This window comes from Cnephaeus nilssonii, assembly GCF_951640355.1.
Source record: "Cnephaeus nilssonii genome assembly, chromosome: 2".
In the NCBI taxonomy this organism is placed as follows: domain Eukaryota; kingdom Metazoa; phylum Chordata; class Mammalia; order Chiroptera; family Vespertilionidae; genus Cnephaeus; species Cnephaeus nilssonii.
Genome location: NC_137073.1, coordinates 4,745,876 through 4,771,274, shown reverse-complemented (window position 1 = coordinate 4,771,274; position 25,399 = coordinate 4,745,876). Strand labels below are relative to the sequence as shown.

The following is a 25,399-nucleotide window of genomic DNA, read 5'->3' as shown; positions in this document are numbered from 1 at the left end:
TATTTTTTTGCCACTCTAATTGAGTGATTTTTTTCTACCTTGTCTTCTAATTCACTGATTCCTCTTATTATTTTTTCTTTCCGGTATATTCTTTATTTCAGCTATGTTATTCTTCATTTTCAATTGGTTGTTTTTTATGGTATCTATGGGTTCTTTCCCATGCTGTTGAGAATTCTTAATAGCATTACTTTGTACTCTGTTTCTAATAAATGGCTTGCCTACCTTTCATTTAGCTGTATGTGTGTGTGTGTGTGTGTGTGTGTGTGTGTGTGTGTGTGTATGTGTGTGTGTGAAGGGAGATTCCTCCTACTCTTTTATATGGGGCATGTTTCTTTGTTTCCCAATTTTTGCTGTTTCTTTGTGTTTGTGTCTGTGTATTTGATAGGACTGCTATGACTCCCGGCCCTCTGGAATGTAGTGGTGTAGTCTCCTTAATCTTCTGAGCTAGGTGCTCTAGGAATGTCCTTTGTGTGGGTTATGTTGGCCCTCCTCTTGTATTCATGTCTTGATTGCTGTTGTCCCATTCATCAATGTGCTCAGCCCTTAGGCTTACAGACTGTGAGGCTCAAACCTGACCAAGTCATGCCAACTGTTACACAGGTGCTGAGAGAAAAAACAATAAGGCATAACAAGACTGAATCAAATTCAACACAAAACAAACAATAACAACAACAGAAAACTAACAATAGCAAAAAAAAAAAAAAAAAAAAAAAAAAAACCAACATGCCAAATGACAGGAGACCAAAAGAATTATAGAAGAAAAAAAAAAAGAAACAAAAAATAGAACATGAAAGAAAATAAGGAAGAGAAAATAAAAGGAATAAAAATAAAAAGTAAAAGAAAAATGTAAAAGTAAAAAGAATGAACTAAATAAAATATAGATTATGAAAAGAAAATTGGAAAAAGAAAAGAACCTACTATCAAATTAAAACTAGAAATTAAAAAGAAGAGAAAAAATGGAATGAAAGGAGAGAACTAGAAGATATAAAAGAAAAAAGAACAAAAATACTAAAAAGGTGAAATACAAAAGAAAAAATGAAGAAAAAATACATAAATAAACATAAGTGAAATTCATCTCTGCAGGTTTTTATGCCTGCTGCGATTCCCTTTTGGATATGCTATTTGTGACACTCGCTGCATTGTGCACCGACAATGTTTGAATCTGGTCACTTGGTGTGCGGGTCTGAGGCCCCTGGGCTCTTTGCGGAAAGCCCATGTCAGTGCTGTCCCTGTCTCCCGGGCAGCCTGACTGAAGCAGGGCGGAGACCCAGTCATCCCAGAGGCCAGGCCTTACTGGGATTTCTCAATTTGAATGTCCCTGTTGTGAGCTGCTCTCTTTCCCCCATGGAACTGGCTCTGGGGGTGTCTCAGACCTGATTTGGGTGGTTTAACAGACTCATGTTGGGAGTGGCGCCTGTAGCTTGCAGGAGACGGGTGACACTTCCTCTGCTTCCCAGGGCTTGGATGGCTGAACACGCTGGGAGCTGGGATCTGGTTTCCCATATGCAGCCGAAGGGCCCAGCACACCCCTATAGCCCCCCGGACAAAAGCCCATCCTGAGACACTCACAATGCCTCAGCTCAGCCTGGCTCCCTGGCATCCCCTCGCCATCAGACCAAGTAGGAGGGGATTTAAAAAAAAAGTCAGGCCCGCTTGGCACACCCATCTTCGAGGGCAGCCAGCCCTTGCTGTGCAGTGTCCCCGCCCAGGCTCCGACGGGGTAAATGTCTGGGCCCTCTGCAGCATCTGTAGGCACATATTTCCCACTCAGCATCATCTCCCTTTCCCTCAGGTCACAGCAGGTTGGGGCAAACCAGCCATTTTGCAGGTGGGGGAGGCGGGGCTGCCCAGGTGCTCGAGGCTGGCAAGACAAATCCTTTTTCCTTGGCCACACTGTCCCGCTCCATCCTGTTCTCCACCAAAGGTTCTTTCAGAGAATAAACGGCCCCTCAGATTCACTGCTGGACGTGCTGGCCACTCTCCTCTGTTGGCTCTGAGCTTTGTGGTGTGGCTCCTCCTGCAGACACAAATCTGAGTGAACTTCCCAAGCTGGCGTGCTGTCTTGGCTGAGTCTCTCAGGTGTGACTGATTCACACTGCCTGATGCTATACGGGCTCCCTTTCCTTTTTTTGTTGCTCTGAATTGGGGGTCCCTGCATGGGGCTGAGACCCCATGCTCCCTGGGAGGAGAGGCTCTGCGGCTGCACCCTGTCTTCAGCTTCCCAGCCTCGCAGGTACGCAAGTTTTCTCACCCTCTCTGCATCTCCTCCTGTCCTTTCTCTTCACTCCCTGCTTACTGTATTTCAGATCAGCTGCACTTCAACTGGTTTTTCAAGCCAAATGCTCTGCACTTTAGCTGCATATCTAGTCTGGTGTTGGAGGCAAGCAGATGGATCTCTCAGCTATTCTGCAGCCATCTGTCTGGGATTAAGTATGAGAGGAATTTGGTCAAGGGAAAAGTGAACAAACCCTGTTGGAAGCAAACCCTAATGGATCCTTCACTGAGCTGTCTTCTGTTGCTCTGTTGGTGCAGGTGAAGGCTGTGATGACTTACCCAGTTGGTATTGAATATTTTCAGGCAATTCAGAGAGAAAGTTTTTTGAAAAATATGTTCTTACAAACTAGAGAGAGAGAGAGAGAGAGAAAGAGAGAGAGAGAGAGAGAGAGAGAAAGGGAGGGAGAGAAAGAAACATTAATGAGAAAGAAACATCGACTGGCTGTATCCTGCATGGCCCCTACTGGGGATCAAGCCCACAATACAGGCATGTGCTCTGATGGAGAACTGAATGAGAGACCTCTTGGTGCATGAGATGATGCTCAACCAACTGAGCCACACTGGCCAGAGGCAGAGAGTTTTTCATGAAACTGTCTTCTTTAGCTCTTTTATCATAAAACTAGAGGCCTGGTGCACAATATTCATGCACTTGGGGCGGGGGCGGAGGGTCCCTTAGCCTGGCCTGTGCCTCCTCACAGTCTGGGAACCCTCGGGGCTATCCGACTGATGGCTTAGGCCCGCTCCCCACAGGAAGTGGGCCTAAACATCAGTCAGACATCCTTAGCGCTGCCACAGAGGCAGGAGAGGCTCCCGCCACCGCTGCTGCGCTCTCCAGTCATGAGCCCGGCTTCTGGTTGAGTGGTGCTCCCCCTGTGGAAGCATACTGACCACCAGGGGGCAGCTCCTGTGTTGAGCGTCTTCCCCCTGGTGGTCAGTGTGCATCACAGTGACTGGTCATTCTGCTGTTCAGTTGATTTGCATATTAGCCTTTTATTATCATAAAATATGCCCTTGGGCTGGAAGATTCCAATTATATCCTTTAATGAAGTGTTATCTGAGTAACCCTCCTTCATGGGACACCATAGACACCTCTGGATTTCAGTCTTTTATGAAAGCAAAAAAGTCCTATTTACTGGATCTATAAATCTTTCCTTTGTGGTTGATGCAAAGCTAATGGCTCTTCCCTTTGGAGAATGATGTTTATGAATCCTTGCAGATGATGTGTTATTGAGTAGTACACTTGAAACCTATATCATTTTGCAAACCAATGTCACTCCAATAAAATCAATTAAAAAAACTAAAAGCAACAAATGAACAAATAAAAAACACACAAAAACTCATAGACACAATCCACAGTATGGTGGTTACTAGAGGGAATGGGATTGGAGATAATAAAGGATAAAAGGGGCAAATATATGGTAACTGAAGGAGATTTGACCTTGGATGATAGGCACATAATTCAGTAAACAGATCATATATCATACAATTGTATTCTAGAAACTTGTATAATCTTATTAAGCAATGCCACCCCAATAAATTGAAAAATTTCAAAGAACCTAAATTAATGAAGAGAGATACAATGATACAATGTTAATTCCCTCCAAAGTGACATGTTGATTTTATGTAATACCAATAAAAATCTCAGTAGAACTTTGTAGATACATAAAAAAATTTATAAGGCAGAGCCAAGCAGTTATAATACCTAAAATACTTTTAAAAAGGGATATATTTGGAAAAATAGCATATTAAGGCTTACTGTGAAGCTACACTAATCAGGACAATTTATAGGTTGTGGTATTTATAGATTTCCAAAGATCAATGATATAGCAAAAAGTTCAGAAATAAGACCACAGAAATATGATCATTAATGATTGACAAAATGTGCAAAAAGTAATTGAAAGATGAAAGAAAGTGTTTTCCAAAAAAAAGGTGTTAGAGCAATTCATCATCTATATGCAAGGAAATGAACCTAGACATAAACTTTACACTTTTATCATAGACTAGAGGCCCGGTGCACGAAATTCGTGCACGGGGGTGTGTGTCCCTCAGCCCAGCTGCACCCTCTCCAATCTGGGACCCCTCGAGGGATGTCCCACTGCCCATTTAGGGCAGTGGGACATCCCTCTCACACTCCAGGACTGCTGGCTCCCAACTGCTCATCTGCCTGCCTTCTTAATTGCCCCTAACCACTTCTGCCTGCCAGCCTGATCACCCCCTAACCACTGCCCTGCCAGCCTGATTGATGTCTAACTGCTCCCCTGCCAGCTTGTTTGCCCCCAACTTCCCTCCTCTACTGACCTGGTCACCCCTAACTGCCCTCCCCTGCAGGCTTGATTGCCCCCAACTGTCCTCCCTTGCAGGCCTGGTCCCTCCCAAATGCCCTCCCCTGCTGGCCATCTTGTAGTGGCCATCTTGTGTCCACATGGGGGCAGGATCTTTGACCACCTGGGGGCAGCTATCTTGAGCTTGTGTGTTTGAGTGATGGTCAATCTGCATATTACTCTTTTATTAGATAGGATTAACTAAAAATTGGATTATAGATCTCAGTGTAACATGTAAAACTAAAAATATTTGGAAGAAAATATAAAATAAAATCTTCATGTTTTGGGATTAGGTAGAGTTCTAGGAAGACAGCAAAGTCAGGCTTCATTAAGAAAATGTGATAAATTGGATTTCAAAATAAAAAAATGAAATACAAGCTACAGTTCAGAAAAAAAATTCCAAAACACATTATCAAACAAATGACATAAATAAAGACTCTCAAAAAGTCAATAAGAAATAAATAATCCAAACTAAAAAAAAAATGGACACGGGTCCTCAATAAATATTTCATCAAAGAGGATATAAAAATGGCAAATAAGCACATGAAAGATGGATAATGACATAATTATCCATTAACAAAATGCAGATTAAACAATGATTAGATATGAGTACACATAGATTAGAAAAGTTAAAAAATTTAAAAGTCTTAACAATACCAAATTTTGGCAAAGATAGAGAGCAACTGTAATTCTCATACATTGCTGGTGAGAGTACTAAATGATACAATCACTCTGGAAAGCTGTTTGGCAGTTTCTGATAAAGTTAAACAAATATTTATAATACAGTAATCATATTCTGAGAGACATGAAACTTATGTTTAAAAGGTATACATAGAATTCAGTTTTACTCATACTCACCAAAGCCTGATAACAATGCGAATGTCCTTCAATTGGTATATTGTGTAACATCCAAACATGTACTACTACTCAGGAATGAAAAGAAACATATAGCACAGATGGATCTTAAAGGCATTCTGTTCAGTACAAGTAGCTAATCTCTAAAGGTTATCTACTACATGATTCCATTTATATGATTTCTCAACAAAACAACAGTAATGAAAGATACCACTGGTTACCAGGGGTAGAGGGATAACTACAAAGAAATAGCATGAGAGAGTGTTTTAGAGTGAAGAGATCCTTCTGTGTTGGTTAAATGTATTAAAATTCATGGATCTGTATATAAAAAAAGTTAAATTTACTGTATAATTTAAAAATTCTGACTTACCATAAAGTAGAAATAAAGGTGTTCTGATAGTGTCAAGTCATTAAACAATAAGTCACACTGTGGGCAAAGGCCCAGTATTTTTCGAATATCGGTTAGGTTCTTTGAGATGGTATATCCATTAACGTAGACCTCTCCTCTGGTTGGAGGTAAACAACCTGCAAGTAAACATGATAGAAGCTGAGCTTTGGTGAGCAAACATGATAAGACAATGAAAATTAGTATCTCAAATTCAGCCCACTTATGGATTACTCAAAAGAATGAGCACTCTCTCCTGCAGAACAGTTTAATAAAATATCGAGTTACATCTGGGTGGTGGAATTAGCTATCTTTTAACTTTCCTTCCTGCTAATATATACTAATATTATATACTACTTAATTTCCTTTCCTTTTCTTTCTGCTAACATATACTAATTTGTTGCTAATATATACTAATTTGTTGCAATTGATATGGATTATATCGGTAATAATAACATTAAATATTGTTATATTCCAATATATTTTCATTAAAACAGCCAGTTACTATATTTGTGACCATTTAGATACTGTGTGAATGCTATGAAAAACAAATATCTATAATATAAAATTTTTGTCCTTAAGAAATTTAAATATTAATAACAACCAGTACAGATTTTGTGGGAAACTATTTGATAATATGTAACATATAAATAATTTACACCCTATAAATAATTTATTCTACTTTAAAATATATTCTTTTTGAAATTAAGATATAGTAAACATATAATATTATATTAGTTTCGGTATACAACATGATTAGATATATGTGTGTATCGTTAAATGATCACTTTAATTAGTATAGTATACATCCATTACCATACATAATTAAGAGATTTTTTTCTTGTGATGCAAAATTTCAAGATTTCCTTTTTTAGCAACTTCCAAATATACAATACAGTATTATTAACTATAGTCCCATAACATATTTATAACTATAAGTTTGCACCTTTGATCCCCTTCACCTGCCTCTGGCAACCACCAATCTGCTCTCTTCATCTATGAGTTCAATTTTTTTAAAAAGATTATATATATGTGAGATGATATGATATTTGTCTTTCTCTGTCAGACTTATTTTGCTTAACATAATGCCCTCAAAATACATCCATGTTGTCACAAATGGCAACCTTTCCTTGTTTTTAATATTATATACATATATATATATATATATATATATATATATATATACATATATATATATATATATATATACACACGTGTGTGTGAGTATAAGTGTGTGTATATATACATATATATATATATAATATATATAATATATATATATATTATATATATATATAAATCATATGTCTACTTTATCCATTTATCCACAATTGAGAACTTGTTTTCTAATACATTCCAATGTGATGCTGATGATCAGAGAACCACCAAGTTAGGGTAAAAGGAATAAAAGAAGACAAATTTGAGATACACAGGATAATCCAAAAGTGTACAATCCAGGTTGGTAGGATGATCAACTCCATGTTTTCTTTATCCATTCTTTCAGCACAGGACACTTAGATTGCTCCCATGTCATGGTTATCCTATCTAATAATAGAGTAGTATGCAAATTAACTGTCCCTCCGCAACAAATGGCGGCCCCCATAGCCACAAGATGGCAGCACCCAGTCCCCTTAGCTCCGCTGCTGGAGTGTCCAGCCTGTCCGCAGGAGCAGCGAGGCTGGATCCACCTCTGGAGGGGTTTTTGATTCGCCCCCAGGCCCGGCAAACAGAGCCCGGACAGCAGGGCTTGGGGGCTTCATTCCCAGGGTGATGGTGGGGGGAAGCCCCAGGCCCGGCAAACAGAGCTCAGACAGCAGGGCTTCCCTGCTGCCGCCGAAGGAAGCCTCCATGCCCTGCTGTCTGGGCTCTGTCTGCTGGACCTGGGGCTTCCCCCCGCCATCACCCTGGGAATGAAGCCCCCAAGCCCTGCTGTCCGGGCTCTGTTTGCTGGGCCTGGGGCTTCCCTGCTACCGCCGAAGCCCCCATGCCCTGCTGTCTGGGCTCTGTTTGCCGGGCCTGGGGCTTCCCTGCTGCCACCGTGCTAAGGATGCCCCCATCCCCTGCTGTCCGGGCTCTGTCTGCTGGGCCTGGGGGTGTTCTCGCCTCCTCTGTGCTAAGGAAGCCCCAGGCCTGGCAAACAGAGCCCAGACAGCAGGGCTTGGGGGCTTCCTTAGCGCAGTGGTGGTGGGAACACCCCCAGGCCCTGGAGACAGAGCCTGGACAACAGGGCATGGGGGCTTCCTTAGTGTGTCTGTGTCTGGGAAGCCCCCAGGCCTGGCAGACAGAGCACACTGCAGGGCATTGGGGCTTCCTTCACATGGCACATGGCGGCAGCAGGCAGAGACCGGACAGCACGGCATGGGGGCTTCATCTCCATGGCTGCAGGGAAACCTCCAGGCCCCCCAAAGAACAGAGAAACATGGGAGTGGGCCTAAGCCATCAGTAGGATATCCTCTGAGAGCTCCTGGATTGTAGAGGGTGCAGGTTGGGCTGAGGGACCCCCGTGCATGAATTTCGTGCACTGGGCCTCTAGTCCTATATAATAAAGAGGTAATATGCAAATTGACCATCACTCTAACACACAAGATGGCCACCCCCATGTGGTCAAAGATGGCTTCCCCCATGTGGACACAAGATGGCCACCACAAGATGGTTGGCAGGGGAGGGCAGTTGTGGGCGATCAGGCCAGCAGGGGAGTGCAGTTGGGAGGGACCAGGCCTGCAAGGGAGGGAAGTTGGGAAAAATCAGGCCTGCAGGGGAGGGCAGTTAGGGGAGACCAGGCCTGCAGGGGAGGGCAGTTGGGGGTGACCAGGTCTGCAGGGGAGGGCAGTTGGGGGTGACCAGGCCAGCAGGGAAGGGCAAGTAAGGGTGACCAGGCTGGCCAGGGAGGGCAGTTAGGTGTCGATCAGGCTGGCAAGAGAGGGAGTGGTTAGGGGGTGACCAGGCTGGCAGGCAGAAGTGGTTAGGGGAAATCAGACAGGTAAGTAGGCGAGCAGATTAGAGAGGGTGTATGCTGGACTGAGGAACACACCCCTCCATGCACAAATTTCATGTACCGGGCCTCTAGTCCTATCTAATAAAGAGGGGATATGCAAATTGACTATCACACCATCACAAAATGGTGGTGTCCACAGTGGAGGTGGGGTTTCTGCAACACAAGATGGCTGCAACCACAGCAGAGGCCAAGTTCTCCTAATAAGCCTTAACAAGCAATCAGCAGGGACCTGAGCCTGCCCTCCCCCCGCCGCCCAGTGGGGCTTGACTAGGGACCTGAGGCTGTGCTCCCCACCCCCGCTCCCCAGTGCTGGGCCAGGGGACCTCAGGCCATGCTGCCTGCCCTGGTGCCTGGCTGAGGGGTCTCAGGCCATGCCCCCCACCCTGGTGCCAAGCCAGGGGACCTGAGGGTGCACTGTGGGACCTGAGGCTGTGCCCCCTGCCCAGCGGAGCTTGACAAGGATTGGGCCGGCTGGGACTGGATTTCACCCGATGGGGGTGGGGCCAGTTGAGGCTGGGTCTCCCACAATTTTGAGGTGCTGTGGGTGGGCAGAGACTTGACTCTGGGTCTCGTGGCATGCCCCAGACTCTGACAGGAGGAAGGTTTTCATATACATTTTACTAATTTTCTTTCATTTCTGACACTTCTATTATAGAGAAAGGGCAAATAGCAATATTAAAATATTTCCTCTAATTAATCTCCTTTTAATGTGCACAAATTTTGTGCACTGGGCCAATAGTTGTAAATAATGCAGCAACAAAAGAAATAAATCTAGCTCAAGATGGAAGATGGTGGAGTCAGTGGACAGTGTTCTCACCTTATATTATGATCAAACCAAAATTATAAGTAAATTATAGAACAGTGGGGGTGCTAGGAAAAATGGTAGGGGAATAGACAGACGGGTCCTGAGCCTTGTCCCGGAGAAGAAAGAACAGCTGAGGAGGTTGCATGGGGAGTATTTGTTGGACAGCTATACTCTAGGAGGTGGTGGGGGACTGTTGGACGTGATTCTGACTGGATGGACAGCCCCCACTGCTGCTGGGTCCCCTCCCAGAGCTATGGGCTCAGACGCGGAGACCACGCCATATTGACAGGGTAAGTGGATGTTATTGGAAGCTTGAAAATCTAAAACTATGGCAACCACCTAACACCTGCGAGCCCCAGAACACCGGTCCCCAATTGGCGGATTCAGAGGAGCTCTACACTCCACCACGGAAAGGTCGGATTTCACCTGGGATAAGGTGAGGATTCTGGTCCAGGCGGGAGAGAGAAACACATATACTGTGGGAGCTGGAGGACTGGGGGAAATCTGTGCCTAGAAAAATCCGTGGCTGTTGGCGCTGGTGTGATCCGTGAATGTGGAAGGGGTCCTCAGAGCTGCTAACAGAAGGGTTCTCTAAAAAGCAACCCATTTTATTCTGACACAAAAGGAAAGCCTAAAATTTTTAAAAGTTTACCGGCTGCTTAGACCCAAGGGGGTAAGGGGGACTGCACAGACTTGCCTGCAGCCCCATTGTTCGCACACTTGGGCTTATTCCTCTTCAAATCCTTGCTTCTGATTACTAAGCCCAATACATAGGATCACCCAGTTGGGGACACCCTGGGAGACTGCAGGGGAAAGTTGTTTTTCTAGAACCTGGGGATCGGAGCGGGGAGTAACCTTTGGAGAGCCAGCTCTGGGGCAGCCCACTTCGACAAACCAGTATTGAGTGCCACAGGGAAAGCAGGATCTAAGCACAGGCTAGAGAGGCCATATGGACCTGGAAGTCAATCCAGAAACACTGCCACCCAGGGGCTGAATTGCAAATTGATTCTTGGGTAATCAAATATAAAGGAATACGAGAAATTAAGACACCGACTGCTTAAAAATCAGGACTGGCTTACAACACTGAGGAGCAGTGGAATACAGGGATCTGCAATATTGTCCTGACTGGGAAACAGGCGTGCCAAACAGAAAAATAGAATAAGTGAATGACCTTCATTACTGCACATTTTATTTATTTTATTATTTATTTATTTATTTTTATTTTTTTCATCTTTTACTTAAGAAACTATTTTTTTTTCTTTTTTCCTCACTTGAAGTTACCTTTTTAATTATTACATTTTTATTTTCAATCAGTATTATTACTACTACTATTTTACCTTTTTTTTTAAAGTGTCATTTTATTTTTATTTTACTTTGGGATTAGTGTTCTACATTCTATTTTCATCTTTCCTTTAGCATTGTTTTACTCTATCTCAACTCTACCTTTATGCTATCACTCTCTTCCTAACTTTTCCCTTTTTGGTGTCCTGTTTCTCTTACCCTTTTCCTGCTTTAGATTTTCCCTATTCTGTTTACCCCCTGTTAAAATTTCACTCTACTTATATATCTAATTTCCAATCCCCTGCTAAAAGTCCATACACACCTCTCTCTTCTCTATCTTAACTATCCAAAAAATGTTGTTCTCTCTATCCTTATATTGCTGTTTTCTTGTTTTTTTTGCTTTTTATTATTTATTATTTTTTAAGTTAATAAATCTTTATTGTTCAGATTATTACAATTGTTTCTCTTTTTTCCCCATATATCCCCTCCACCCAGCTCCCACCCCACCCTCTGCCCTTACCTCCCACCGCTGTCCTCATCCATAGGTGTACGATTTTTGTCCCATCTCTTCCCGTACCCCCCACACAGACACCCCCTTCTCCCTGAGAATTATCAATCCACTCCCATTCTATGCCCCTGATTCTATTATATTCACCATAATTTTTATCTTTACTTTTTTCTTCTTTTTCCTCTTTTTAAAGAATACCTTTCAGCATTTCATATAATACTGGTTTGGTGGTGATGAACTCCTTTAGCTTTTTCTTATCTGTGAAGCTCTTTATCTGCCCTTCAATTCTGAATGATAACTTTGCTGGGTAGAGTAGTCTTGGTTGTAGGTTCTTGCTATTCATCACTTTGAATATTTCTTGCCATTCCCATCTGGCCTGCATAGTTTCTGTTGAGAAATCAGCTGATAATCGTATGGGTGCTCCCTTGTAGGTAACTGTTTTTCTCTTGCTGCTTGTAAGATTCTCTTTGTCTTTTGCCCTTGGCATTTTAATTATGATGTATCTTGGTGTGGTCCTCTTTGGATTCCTCTTGTTTGGGGTTCTGTGTACTTCCTGGACTTGTAAGTCTATTTCTTTCACCAGGTGGGGGAAGTTTTCGGTCATTATTTCTTCAAATACGTTTTCAGTATCTTGCTCTCTCTCTTCTTCTGGCACCCCCCATAATTCTGATGTTGGTACGCTTGAAGTTGTCCCAGAGGCTTCTTACACTATCTTCAACTTTTTGGATTCTCTTCTCTTCTTGCTTCTCCAGAGGAGTGTCCTTTGCCTCTTTGTATTCCAAATCTTTGACTTGTTTCTTGGATTCCTCTAGTCTGCTGTTGGGTCTCTGTATAATATTTTTTATTTCAGTCAGTGTATGTTTAATTTCTAGTTGGTCCTTTTTCATATCTTCGAGGGTTTGGCTAAATTTATCGGCCTTTTCTAGGAAATTCTTGAAAAACCTTATAACCGTGGTTTTGAACTCTATGTCCAGTCATTTGTTCTCCTCCATTTCTTTCGTTTGTGATCTGTTTCCTTGTCTTCTCATTTTCGCTGCTTCCCTGAGTTGGTAGGGTAGCTTTGTGTGCTAGGTGTCCTATATGGTTCAATGGGTCAGCCTCCCAGTTACCTGAGGTGGACACTCTTGGTGCACTCCTTTGTGGACTGTGTGTACAGCCTTGTTGTAGTTAAGTCTTGATTGTTGTTGGTGTCACTGGGAGGAATTGACCTCCAGGCCAATTGGCTGTGAGGAACCGCTGTGTCTATAATGGAAGAATTGTTGTGCTGGAGACACGTTTATGGGGCAGGACTTGTTCCAGTAGGGCTTTGGTGCTCACTGAGTCTGCCTCTTGAATGTGTCCCTTATGAGAGTAGTTGAAATCTGGTGTCGTCTCACACAGACCACTAGATACACTAGTTCTGGATCTCCAATGGGGTGCAGGTCAGCTACTGTCTGAGGCCACACAGCAGGAGCTACAGCAAGAACTACAGTTTTCTCCTCTTTGCTTGGGATTTGGTGGTTTTGGAGCAGTCTGACTGGATCTTCAGTTTATTTGTTTAAGCTGCCACAGGGCAGGCCATTTATATGCAAAAGCCGCTATGTGGAGCCTGGGCAGGTTTGTAGAATGTGCGGGGCGGGGTCTCAGGGCGTCAGTAGGCTAGGGAGTGGCAAACAGTGATGGCTGCCAGCCAGCCTTCTCTGCCTTTCCGCATTTCCAAGTCCCCGCGTCCTGTGCTTCAGTGCAGTAAACAATGATTGCTGGGCACACCTTTGCAAAAAAGTCACCCTCATTTTCCGACCCGATGGCCGACAGTCCAGCTTCTGCCCATAGGCATCTGGGTTCCCCGCATGTCCTCAGAAACTGGATTTGAGAGTGATTGGGAGCTTGTCTCCCTTCAGGTTGAAAAAAAGTCGTGCACCCAGTCGCCCGCCACCAGCCAGATTCGTGTGCCTCTGTACCTCAGCTTTTCAGCATTTGTGCTCATTTCTCTTTCCTCCTAGTTGTAAAACTTCCTCTCAGCCAGCTTTCCTGTAGTTCTGGGTGATAGACATTTTATATTTTAGATGTAGTATTGAAATTGTTGTGCAAGACGGCAATTTAGTTGTTTACCTTTCTTGAATGTTGATTACATCAATTCATTATGCTTTTTGTGAGATTGTTTGCCTATTCTTTTGTTTGTTTGTTTGTTTGGTTTCTTTTGTTTGCTTTGTTTTTGCTTCAGTTTTCCCTCACCTTGCTTGATATTACTTGTTGTTTATAGTTTGTATTAATCTCCAGGTACTTGTTGCTGGCATTTGCTGGGATTAGTGGCTGTTCTCTTGGAGTTTTCTCCCCATATATATAGTTTGTTCCCCTAATCTTTCTTAGTCTCTTTCTGTTCTCTCTTATTTTTTTTTCTCCTGTTCCCAATTTCATTTTGGCACTCCTTTTTATTTCTTTTTTCCTCTTCTTCTTTCTTTCCTATTCCTTAATTTGCCTTTCTCTGATAGTCATCTTTATTGGGAGTTATTAATATCGTGAATACATTTCTGTTCAGTGCCTAGTGTGTTGTACCTTGTTGTGTTGTATTTTGTGCCTTTAAATCAATGCAGGAGAGAGAGAACTACATAACCAGACATCCAGAGAAGAGAGACCATGGGGAGACAAAGAAACAGCCCGCATATGAAAGAAAAGCAGGCATCACTAGAAAAGGAAGTAAATGATTTAGAGGCCAGCAACCTATCAGAGAAAGAATTCAGAGAAATGGTCATAAGGTGGCTGAAACGAATGGAAGACAAATTCAACAATATGAGTAAGAACCAAGAGGAAATGAAGAAGAACCAAGAAGAAATGAAAAATGACATCGCTGCTATAAAGAACTCAATAGAAAGCATCAGAGTAGACTAGAAGAAGCAGAGGACCACATCAGTGAGCTAGAAGAGAAGGTGGGAAAAAATACCCATGTAGAGCAGCTACTAGAAAAAAAATTAAAAAGCAGGGGGAGAGCCTAAGGGAACTTTGGAACAACACAAAACAAAGGAATATCTGCATAAAAGGGGTTCTAGAAGGAGAGAAAACTGAGAAATGAATAGAAAACCTGTTTGAAGAAATAATGACAGAAAACTTCCCTAATATAGGGAAGAAAAAACCCACAGAAATCCAAGAATCCCACAGAGTCCCAAGCAAAATGAACCCCAAAAGACCTACGCCAAGGCACATTATAATTAAATTGGCAAACACCAAGGACAAAGTAAGAATCTTAAAAGCAGCCAGAGAGAGAAAGAAAGTTGCATACAAAGGAACACCCATCAGACTAACAACTGATTTCTCAACAGAAACTCAGCAGGCCAGAAGGGAATGGAATGAAATATACAAAGTCATGCAAAGCAAGGGTCTGAATCCAAGAATACTGTACCCAGCAAGGCTATCAATCAAAATAGAAGTTGAAATCAGGAGCTACACAGAAAAAAAAGGACTAAAGTAATTTATTACCACCAAACCAGCAATGCAAGAAATGCTAAAGGGTCTGTTAAAAAAAAAAAAATGAAATTGAAGAAGGAACACAGGGGTAAAGAATAAAAATGGTGACAAATAAGTACCTATCAATAATAACTTTAAATGTAAATGGATTAAATGCCACAATCAAAAGACATATGGTAATGGGTTGGAAAAAACAAAACAAAAACAAGACCCATATATCTGCTGTCTACAAGAAACCCACCTCAGAAAAAAAGATGCACACAGACTGAGGGTGAAGGGATGGAAAAAGGTTTTCCAGGTGAATGGAAATGAAAATTAAAGCTGTGGTAGCAATACTTATATCTGACAAATTAAATCTGAAAGTGGAGTACATAACAAGAGATAAGGAAGGCCACTTCATAATACTAAAGGGAGCAATCCAACAAGAAGAAATAAGTCTGGTAAACATATACGCACCCAATACAGGAGCACCCAAATACATAAAAAACTCCTGGAGGATATCAAGGGAGAGACTAACAGCAATAGAATCACAGTAGGAGACTTTAATACCACACTATCATCATTGGACAAATTGTCTAAAGAAAAAATCAGCAAAGAAACATCAATCCTAAATGACTCACTCGAACAGATGGAATTAATTCCTATCTTCAGAACATTTCACCCCAAAGCCAAAGAATACACATTCTTCTCAAGTGCACATGGGTCATTTTCAAAGATAGTCGATATGCTGGGACATAGGCAAAGTCTCTTCAAATTCAAGAAGATAGAAATTATATCAAGCATCTTCTCAGATCACAGTGGCATAAAACTGGAAATAAAATACAATAAAAACAATCCAAAAAAGTCAAACACATGAAGACTAAACAGCATGCTATTAAACAATGACTGGGTTACCAGAGAAATCAAGGAAGCAATAAAAAACATCATGGCAACAAATGACAATGAAAACACAACAATCCAAAATCTATGGGACACAGTGAAAGCAGTCTTGAGAGGGTAGTTCATAGCTCTACAAGCCTACTGCAAAAAACAAGAAACAATGGTAACAAATTACCTAACCCTACAACTCAAAAATTAGAAAGAGAGCAACAAGAAAAGCCCAGTGTAAGCAGAAGGAAGGATATAATAAAGATCAGAGGGGAGATAAACGACATAGAGACCAAAGAAACAATACATAAGATCAACAAAACCAAGAGCTGGTTCTTTGAAAGGATAAACAAGATTGATGAACCCCTTGCCAGGCTCACCAAGAAGCAAAGAGAGAGGACCCAAATAAACAAAATCAGAAATGAAAGAGGTGCAATACCAATAGACCCTGCTAAATTACAAAGGATTGTTAAAAAACACTACAAACAACTCTATTCCGACAAACTGGACAACCTGGAGGAAATGAACATATCCCTAGAAAAATATAACCTTCCAAAAATCAATCAGGAAGAATCTAAACAGCTCAATAGGCCAGTAACTATGGAAGAAATTGAAGCAGTCATCAAAAAGCTTCCAGCAAACAAAGACCTGGGCCAGACGGCCACACAGGGGAGTTTTACCAAACATTCAAGGAAGAACTAAAACCTGTCCTCCTCAGACTATTCCAAAAATTTCAAGAGGAAGGAACACTTCCAAGCTCATTCTGTGAAGCCAGCATCACCCTAATACCAAAACCAGATAAAGACAACACAATGAAAGAGAATTACAGGCCAATATCCCTCATGACCATAGATGCCAAAATCCTCAACAAAATTCTAGCAAATCAGATCCAGCAGTACATCAGGAAGATCATATACCATGACCAAGTAGGATTTATCCCAGGAATGCAAGGCTGGTACAATATCTGCAAATCAATAAATGTGATACATCAAACTAATTGAGAGATACAAATCACATAGTCATATCAATTGATGCAGAAAAAGCATTTGACAAAATCCAACACCCTTTCTTGATAAAAACTCTCAACAAAGTGGGAATAGAAGGATCATACCTAAACATAATAAAAACTATATGTGATAAATCCAAAGCTAACATCATAATCAATGGGCAAATCTAAAACCATTTCCCCTAAGAACAGGAACAAGACAGGGATGCCCACTCTCACCACTCCTTTTTGACATAATACTGGAAGTATTAGCCAAAGCAATTAGACAACAAGAAGAAATAAATGGCATCCAAATTGGAAATGAAGAAGTAAAGCTGTCCTTATTTGCAGATGACATGATATTGTACGTAAAAAACCTGAAAGACTTCATAAAAAAACTAACAGACTTAATAAATGAATTCGGCAATGTAACAGTATACAAAATCAATGCCAAGAAATCTATGGCATTTCTATACACCAATAGTGAACTTACAGAAAGAGAGACAAAAAAAAAGCAATCCCATTTACCATCGCACCAAATAAATTAAGATACCTAGGAATTAACTTAACTAAGGAGGTAAAAGACCTACCTATACGCAGAAAACTACAGGACACTGAAAAAAGAGATAAAGAAAGATGAAAACAGATGGAAGAACATACCATGTTCATGGATTGGTAGAATCAACATAATTAAAATGTCCATACTACCCAAAGCAATCTATAGATTCAATGCACTCCCCATCAAAATACCAAGGGCATATTTCACAGACCTAGAAATAACTCTCTAAAAATTCATCTGGAATAAAATAAGACCCCGAATAGCCACAGCAATCCTGAGAAAGAAGAATAAAGTAGGAGGGATCTCAATACCAGATTTCAAGCTGTATTACAAAGCCACTGTTCTCAAAACAGCCTGGTCCTGGCATAAGAACAGACATATAGACCAATGGAATAGAATAGAGAACCCAGAAATTGACACAAACCACTATGCTCAATTAATATTTGACAAAGGAGGCATGAACATACAATGGAGTCAAGACAGTCTCTTGAATAAATGGTGTTGGGAAAATGGGACAGATACATGCAAAAAAATGAAACTAGATCACCAACTTACACCATACACAAAAATAAATTCAAAATGGATATAGAACTTAAACATAAGATAGGAAACCATAAAAATACTAGAGGAATCCACAGGCAGCAAAATCTCAGACATATGGCAAAAGACCTTCTTCACTGATACTTCTCCTAGGGCAATGGAAGGTAAAGAGAAAATAAACAAATGGGACTACATCAAAATAAAAAGCTTTTTCACAGCAAAAGAAACCATCAACAAAACAACAAGAAAGCCCACTGTATGGAAAGAGCACATTTGCAAATGTTATCACTGATAAAGTTTTAATCTCCAATATCTACAGGCAACTTATACAACTTAATAAAATGAAGATAAATGATCCAATAAAAAAATGGGCAATGGCCTAAATAGAATCTTTTCGAAAGAAGACAAAAGGAAGGCCAAGAGACATATGAAAACATACTCAACGTCAGTAATTATCCGAGAGATGCAAATCAAAATGACAATGCACTACCATCTCACACCTGTCAAAATGGCTATCATCAACAAATCAACAAACGACAAGTGTTGGCTAGGATGCGGAGAAAAGGGAACCCTCGTGCACTGCTGGTGGGAATGCAGACTGGTGCAGCCATTGTGGAGAACAGTATGGAGTTTCCTCAAAAAACTGAAAATGGTACTCCCATTTGACCCAGTAATCTCACTCCTAGGAATATATCCTATGAAACTGGAAATACCAATCAGAAAGGATATATGCACCCCTATGTTCACAGAAGCACAATTTACAATAGCTAAGATTTGGAAACAGCCTAGGTGCCCATCAGCCGATGACTGGATCAGAAAACTATGGTACATCTACACAATGGAATACTATGCTGCCATAAAAAAGGAAGGAATTCTTACCATTTGCAGCAACCTGGATCAAATTGGAGAAAATTATGCTAAGTGAAATAAGCCAGTCAATGAAAGATAAATTCCACATGATCTCACTCATTTCTGGATAGTAAAGAACATTATAAACTGATGAACAAAAAGATAGATACAGAGGCAGTTAAGCATCAAACAGACTGTCAAATTACAGCGGGAAGGTTAGGGAGAGGTGGGGGAGATAAGAGATCAACCGAAGGACTTGTATGCATGCATATAAGCATTACCAATGGATGCAAAACACTGGGCGGTGAGGGAATGTATGGGAGTATGTGGTGGGGCAATGGTAAGATATGTACACATATAATACCTTAACAAAATAATGGAAAAATGGGGGAAAAATCACTCATTGGTTTTGAAAATAAAAAAAAATTATCGAACAGTGATTTTCAACATTTTTCATCTCATATCTACATAAACTAATTACTAAAATTCTGCAGCATACCTAAATAATTACATTTTTTTGCCAATATGACAAAAACTATAATTTGGATTCATTCATACTGGAGAGCTTATTGTTGCATTAGCTGTTATCATTTTTTTAAATTTGATAATCTTAGGAAAAAGAGGTCCGTTCCCCTGTCTAAATAGTGAGGTGTTGCAAGCTCTAAAAATTTTTTTTGTGGCATACCAGTGTATCTGTTGCTACACACCAGTTGAAAATCACTGTTATAGAACAATAAACCTGTATCATCATCTGAAGACTATCTTAACGTAAGCCTTATAACTAAAGTTTAAAGAAGAAGCCACATAAAGACTGGAGAAAGGGCTGACACACAAAATGGGCTTGTTCCACACCCATGTGTAGTGGTGGAGAATCTGGAGGGAAATCTTAGCAACATAGGTTCCCACTGTGAAGCATGGGTCTCAGCTCTACGCCAATCTCCAAGCCTGGAACACCAGTGCTGGGAAGAGGAGCCCATATAACATCTGGCTGTGAAAACTACCTGGGATTCCATTCATCTTGGAAAGACAGAAAGCTGCTGGAAATCAAGGCATCCTCTTGAAGAGCATGTACACAAACTTGCACTCACAGGCACTCACTATGGGCTTTAATGGATGCCAGAGACATACAGGAAGAAACTGAGTTGTGTGGCTTTGAGGCAAGGGCTGCAGTGATGGCCACAATTTTCCCTGTGGTGAGCCCTCCTTCCATACTGCCCGTGGGCGCCTTCTTTCTTGTGTGGAGCACTCACCCCAACATAACCAAATGTGAATCTCCATTAGCCTGGTGAACTCTGCTATCTTCACCTTGATGGCTCCCCGAGACACAACCCCACCCAATTTTCCCATGGCCCAAGGCTCTTTGAGTACCAACCAACCTGAGCCCTCATTGCAGTCTTTCTTTGAAAACTCTCAAGGAATTCCAGTCTAGCTTGTGGAGTGCCAGAGACACACAAGGAGAGGCTACATTGTATGATTTTAGAAAATGGGTTGGAGAGATGCCTGCCATTATTCCTGTGCACAGCCCTATTTCTGTGTGGTGGATGGATGCCTTTTTCCCTCAGCCCTCACCCAACACAGTTAAACATAACTCTGCCTTGGCTTGGTGAACTCTACTAGGTCCACCCTGAAGACTTCCTGATACCCTGCCCTACTGCAAAGTTCCCCAGGCTCCCAATCAAGTGGCCTCAATGTACCCTGAAACTTTTGCTAAGTGACCTTTGGCTCAGCACTGGTGACAATCTGAATATGTATCAACCTGGTGAGCACCAGTCACTCCACTCTGGCAAATCTTTAAAGTCCTACCTCACCCAACATATGTATGGCATGAGACACTTTAAGTGGCTTAGCCTTACAGCCAACCAGTAGGTGGTGGCAGGCTTTGGGATGCCGTCTGCCTTTTGCTGATGTGCCCCAAGCCTAGTGTTAGTGACAGCTAGCCTTGGTTTGCAGCATGGCCTCTCCTACATCCATCTAGGCCTAGCACAAGCAGCTAACAACTGTAGGCTGCTTTGTATCTTCTAACAAGTAGTCACAGGTAAAAGGTGGCATTGACCTGAACCAGAGCCTCCCTCCACCAATAGGCCCCAGAACAATATACACATGGTGGCCAGCTTCAGACCACTATAGAGCACCACCTCCTTAGCTCTAAAAGAGGCACACCCAAAGACTAATCTCAGGAGGCAACAGATACCATTGGGGAAAATACTGCTCAATGGGGTCACCTTACACACAGCAACTCATATGCTGTGGTCATGGCCAGTGCTCAAAGCCAGTAAGTCTGAGGGTCAATCCCACCCATGTAGGTGCCAACAGCAGTCAAGACTCAACTATAACAGAAGGGTACCCAAAAACAAAACAAGGGACACCCCTAAAGCACCTGTATCAGGTAATTAGAAAGAATTCCCAGTTTGGCTTTACAGGACACCTACTATATAAGGAAACCCTGCCAAGACCGAGAAAAGTAGCAGATAAACCTAATGCAGAAAAGGAAACACAAAGAGGCTGACAAAATAGGGAAAGCTTTAAAAAACATGGCCATAATGAAAGAAAATAATTCTCTAGAAAAAGAGCTAAATGAAATGGAGGTAAGGTATTTATCAGATACAGATTTCAAAACATTGGTTATAAGGATGCCCAAGGAACTCAGTAAGAACTTCAACAAAGACATAATAACCTACAAAAATGACATAGAAGTCATAAAAAATAATCAGATAGAAAAATACTTTAAGTGAAATGAAGAATACACTAGAACAGATCAACAGCAAATCAGATGAAGAAACTCAAATAATTGATTTAGAAGACAAGGTAGCAAAAACACCCAATCTAAACAGAAAAAAAAAAAAGAATTAAAAAAATGAAGATAGTTTAAGGGACCTCTGGTACAACATTCAATCTAACATTTGCATCATAGAGTACCAGAAGGAAAAGAGAGCGAGCAAAGAATTTAGAATCTATTTGAAGGAATATGACTAAAAATATCCATAACTGTGAGGAAATAGACATACAATCTGGGAAGCAGAGAGTGTCACAAACAAGATGAATTCAAAGAGGCTCACAATAAGACACATCATAATTAAAAAGGCAGAAGTTAAAAACAAAGACAGAAATATAAAAGAAGGGGGGGAAGCAGTTATTTACCTACTAGAGGCCCGGTGCACAAAATTTGTGCATGGGGGAGGTGTCCCTCAGCCCAACCTACAACCCCTGGTTGGATCGGGCCTAAATGGGCAGTTGGACATCCCTCTCACAATCCAGGACTGCTGGCTCCCAACTGCTCGCCTGCCTGCCTTCCTGATTGTCCCTAACCACTTCTGCCTGCCAGCCTGATCACCCCCTAACCACTCCCCTGCCAGCCTGATTGATGCCTAACTGCTCCCCTGCCAACCCGATTGCCCCTAACTGCCCTCCCCTGCAGGTCTGGTCACCCCTAACTGCCCTTCCCTGCAGGCCCGGTTCCCCTCAACTGCTCTCCCCTGCAGGCCTGGGTCCCCCACAACTGCCCTTCCCTGTAGGCCCGGTCGCCTCCAACTTCCCTCCTCTGCTGGCCTAGTCACCCCTAACTGCCCTCCCCTGCAGGCTTGATCGCCCCCAACTGCCCTCCCCTGCTGGCCATCTTGTGGCGGCCATCTTGTGTCCACATGGGGGCATCCATCTTTGACCACATGGGGCAGCCATCTTGTGTGTTGGAGTGATGGTCAATTTGCATATTACTCTTTTATTAGATAGGATAAGGAAGGTTCCATAGGATTATCAGCTGATTTATCAATAGAAACTTTTCTAGGCCAAAAGGGATTGGCACAAAATATTCAGTGATGAAAAGCAAGGACCTATAACCAAGACTCCTTTAACCAGCAAGGCTATAATTTAAATTCAAAGGTGAGATAAAGAGGTTTCCAGACAAGAAAAAGCTAAAGAAATTTGTCACCACTAAACCAGTATTACAATTAATATTAGTGGGATAGCTTTATGAAAAAGAAGAAAAAAGAATACAAATATAAATAAAATAAAAATAATGACATATCTAACAACAATAACTGTAAGGTGGTGGGTGGAGGTGAAAGAGGGCATAGAGAAGATCAATGGTGATGGAAAAAATAAATATAAATTGATTAAAAGCTACAATAAAAAGACATAGGATAACTATATGGAAAAAATAACAAGACCCATACATAATGTTGTATGCAAGAGACCCATTTCAGATAAAAAGGTAAATACAGAATGAAAGCAGAGAGATGGAAAATGATATTTCATGGAAATAGAAACAAACAAAAAAGCTGGGATAGCTTACATTAGGCAATATAGACTTTAAAACAAAGGCTATAATCTGAAACAAAGAAAAACAACATAAAGATGATAAAGGGATAATCCAACAAGAGTATATAACCCTTGTGAACATTTATGCACCCAACATGTGAGCACTTAAATACATAAAGCAATTATTGATGAACATAAAGAGACAGATCAATAGTAAAAGTGTCATAGTGGGGGAAGTTAACATCCCAGTGACATCAATGGTTATATATATCCCAGACAAAAAATCAACAAGGTAGCAGCAGACTTAAATGACCCATTGGACTGGAATAGTTTAATTGATGTTTTTATATGTTTTATTTATTTTAAGAGAGAGAGGAAGAGAGAGGAATAGAGAGATAGAAACATAGACAAGAGAGAAACATCATTGATCTGCTGCCTCCTGCACACCCCCTAATGGGGATTGAGCCCACCACCTGGGCATGTGCCCTGACGGGGAATTGACCCAGCAACCTCTTGAGCCACACTGGTTGGGCTAATTAATATTTTTAAAGCATTTCACCCAGAGCAGCAGAAAACATTCTTTTCAAGTACACATGGATCATTTGACAAGACAGACAACATGTTAAACTACCAAATAAGTATCAATAACCTTTAAAAAACCTGAAATCACATGAAGCATCTTCTCTCACCACAGTGGTCTGAAACTATAAATCAATGACAAGGAGAAAACTGAACAACAATCACCTGGGTGCAAAATAACATTTTACTAAATAGTGGATAGATTAACAATGAGGTCAAAGAAGAAAGAAAAAGATAACTTGAGACAAATGAAAATGTGAATATAACAACCAAAATCTATGGGACACAGCAAAAGCAGCCATAAAAAATAAATTCATAGCAATATGAATTTCTTACTTTAAGAAACAAGAAAATCTCAGATAAACAATAAAATCTTACACTTACAGGAACTAGAAAAGAAAAACACACAGAGCCCAAATTGAGTAGAAGAAAGGAAACAGAAAAAAATCTGAGAAGAAATCAACTAAATGGAATCGAAAAAATAATATGAAAGATTGATAAAACCAAGAGCTGGTTGTTTGAAGAAATAAACAGAACTGGTAAACTTTTAACCAGATTCATCAAGAAAAAGAGAGAGAGTATCTTATATAAAAAAGAGGTAATATGCAAATTGACCCTCACACACTTGCACAAGAGGGCTGCCCCATGTGATCAAAGATGGCTGCCCCCATGAAGTAAAAGATGACCACCACAAGATGGCTGGCAGGGGAGGGTAGTTGTGGGCAATCAGGCCAGCAGAGAGGGCAGTTAGGGGCGACCAGGCCTGCAGGGGAGGGCAGTTGGGGGGGACCAGGCCTGCAGGGGAGAGCAGTTGGGGGGTGACCAGGATGGCAGGGAAGGGCATTTGGTGGCGACCAGGCCAGCAGGGAAGGTCAGTTAGGGGCAATCGGGCCAGCAGGGGAGGGAAGTTGGGGTTGACCGGGCCTGCAGGGAAGGGCAGTTGTGGGGGACCCAGGCCTGCAGGGGAGAGCAGTTGGGGGGGACCAGGCCTGCAGGGGAGGGCAGTTAGGGGTGACCAGGCCAGCAGGGAATGACAATTAGGGGCAATCAGGCCAGCAGGGAAGCAGTTAGGCATTGATCAGGCTGGCAGGGGAGTGTTTAGGCGGTGATTAGGCTGGCAGACAGAAGCATTTAGGGGCAATCAGGCAGGCAGGTAGGTGAGCGGTTGGGAGCCAGCAGTCCCGGATTGTGAGAGGGCTGTCTGACTGTTGTAGGGCCTAAACCAGCAGTCGGACATACCCCGAGGGGTCCCAGATTGGAGAGGGTGCAGGCTGGGCTGAGGGATACTCCCTCCCTCAGTGCATGAATTTTGTACACTGGGCCTCTAGTGAATAAATAAAACCATAAGTGAAAGACAAGTGACACCACAAAATACAAAAAATTACAAGAAAATATTATGAACAACTATATGCTATCAATTGGAAAGTCTGGGAAGATGAATACATTCCTAGAAACATTTTCCCAATACTGAATTAAGAACAAACAGAAGGGGAAGCAAAGATGGCTGCACAAGCAGCTGAGTGCCATTGCTCCCAGCCATGGACTGAATTAACAGCTAAAATACTGTGCAGATAGCTTGGAAAAACAAGAGAAGTATAGTTAACTGGACATATTTTGTCTAAGGAGCACTGAAGAAACAGTGTAGAGACTTGTAGGTGAGGGGCAATCACACAAAGGGGGAGGCCCCTGGAGCTGCTGCTCAGCTGAGAGCCCTGAGGGATAGTGGCTGCAAAGCTCCCCCGCTTTGGGAGTATGGGCTGGCATCTAAATGCAGGGATCTCAAACCCTGAGCGGTAGGGATGGGAAGGAGAGCCAGTGCAGCACCAGGCAGAGGGATCCATGGGAACAGTGTGCCTGGGTGGTGGGTTTATAGCACTTTCCCAGTGAAAGAATGCACCTAA

At 41.9% G+C, this 25,399-nt stretch overlaps 1 protein-coding gene across 1 annotated transcript in view; it reads right to left on the bottom strand.

Moving 5' to 3' along the window:
• Positions 1–25,399, bottom strand: part of LOC307110044 (phospholipid-transporting ATPase ABCA3-like) — a gene marked incomplete at both ends in the record, with an annotated part of 343,983 nt that overhangs the window by 217,079 nt on the left and 101,505 nt on the right. The window contains one exon of the mRNA XM_079789089.1: positions 5,821–5,975. Within this exon, the coding sequence (XP_079645215.1) occupies positions 5,821–5,975 (155 nt within the window). The remainder of the gene's footprint in view (positions 1–5,820; positions 5,976–25,399) is intronic.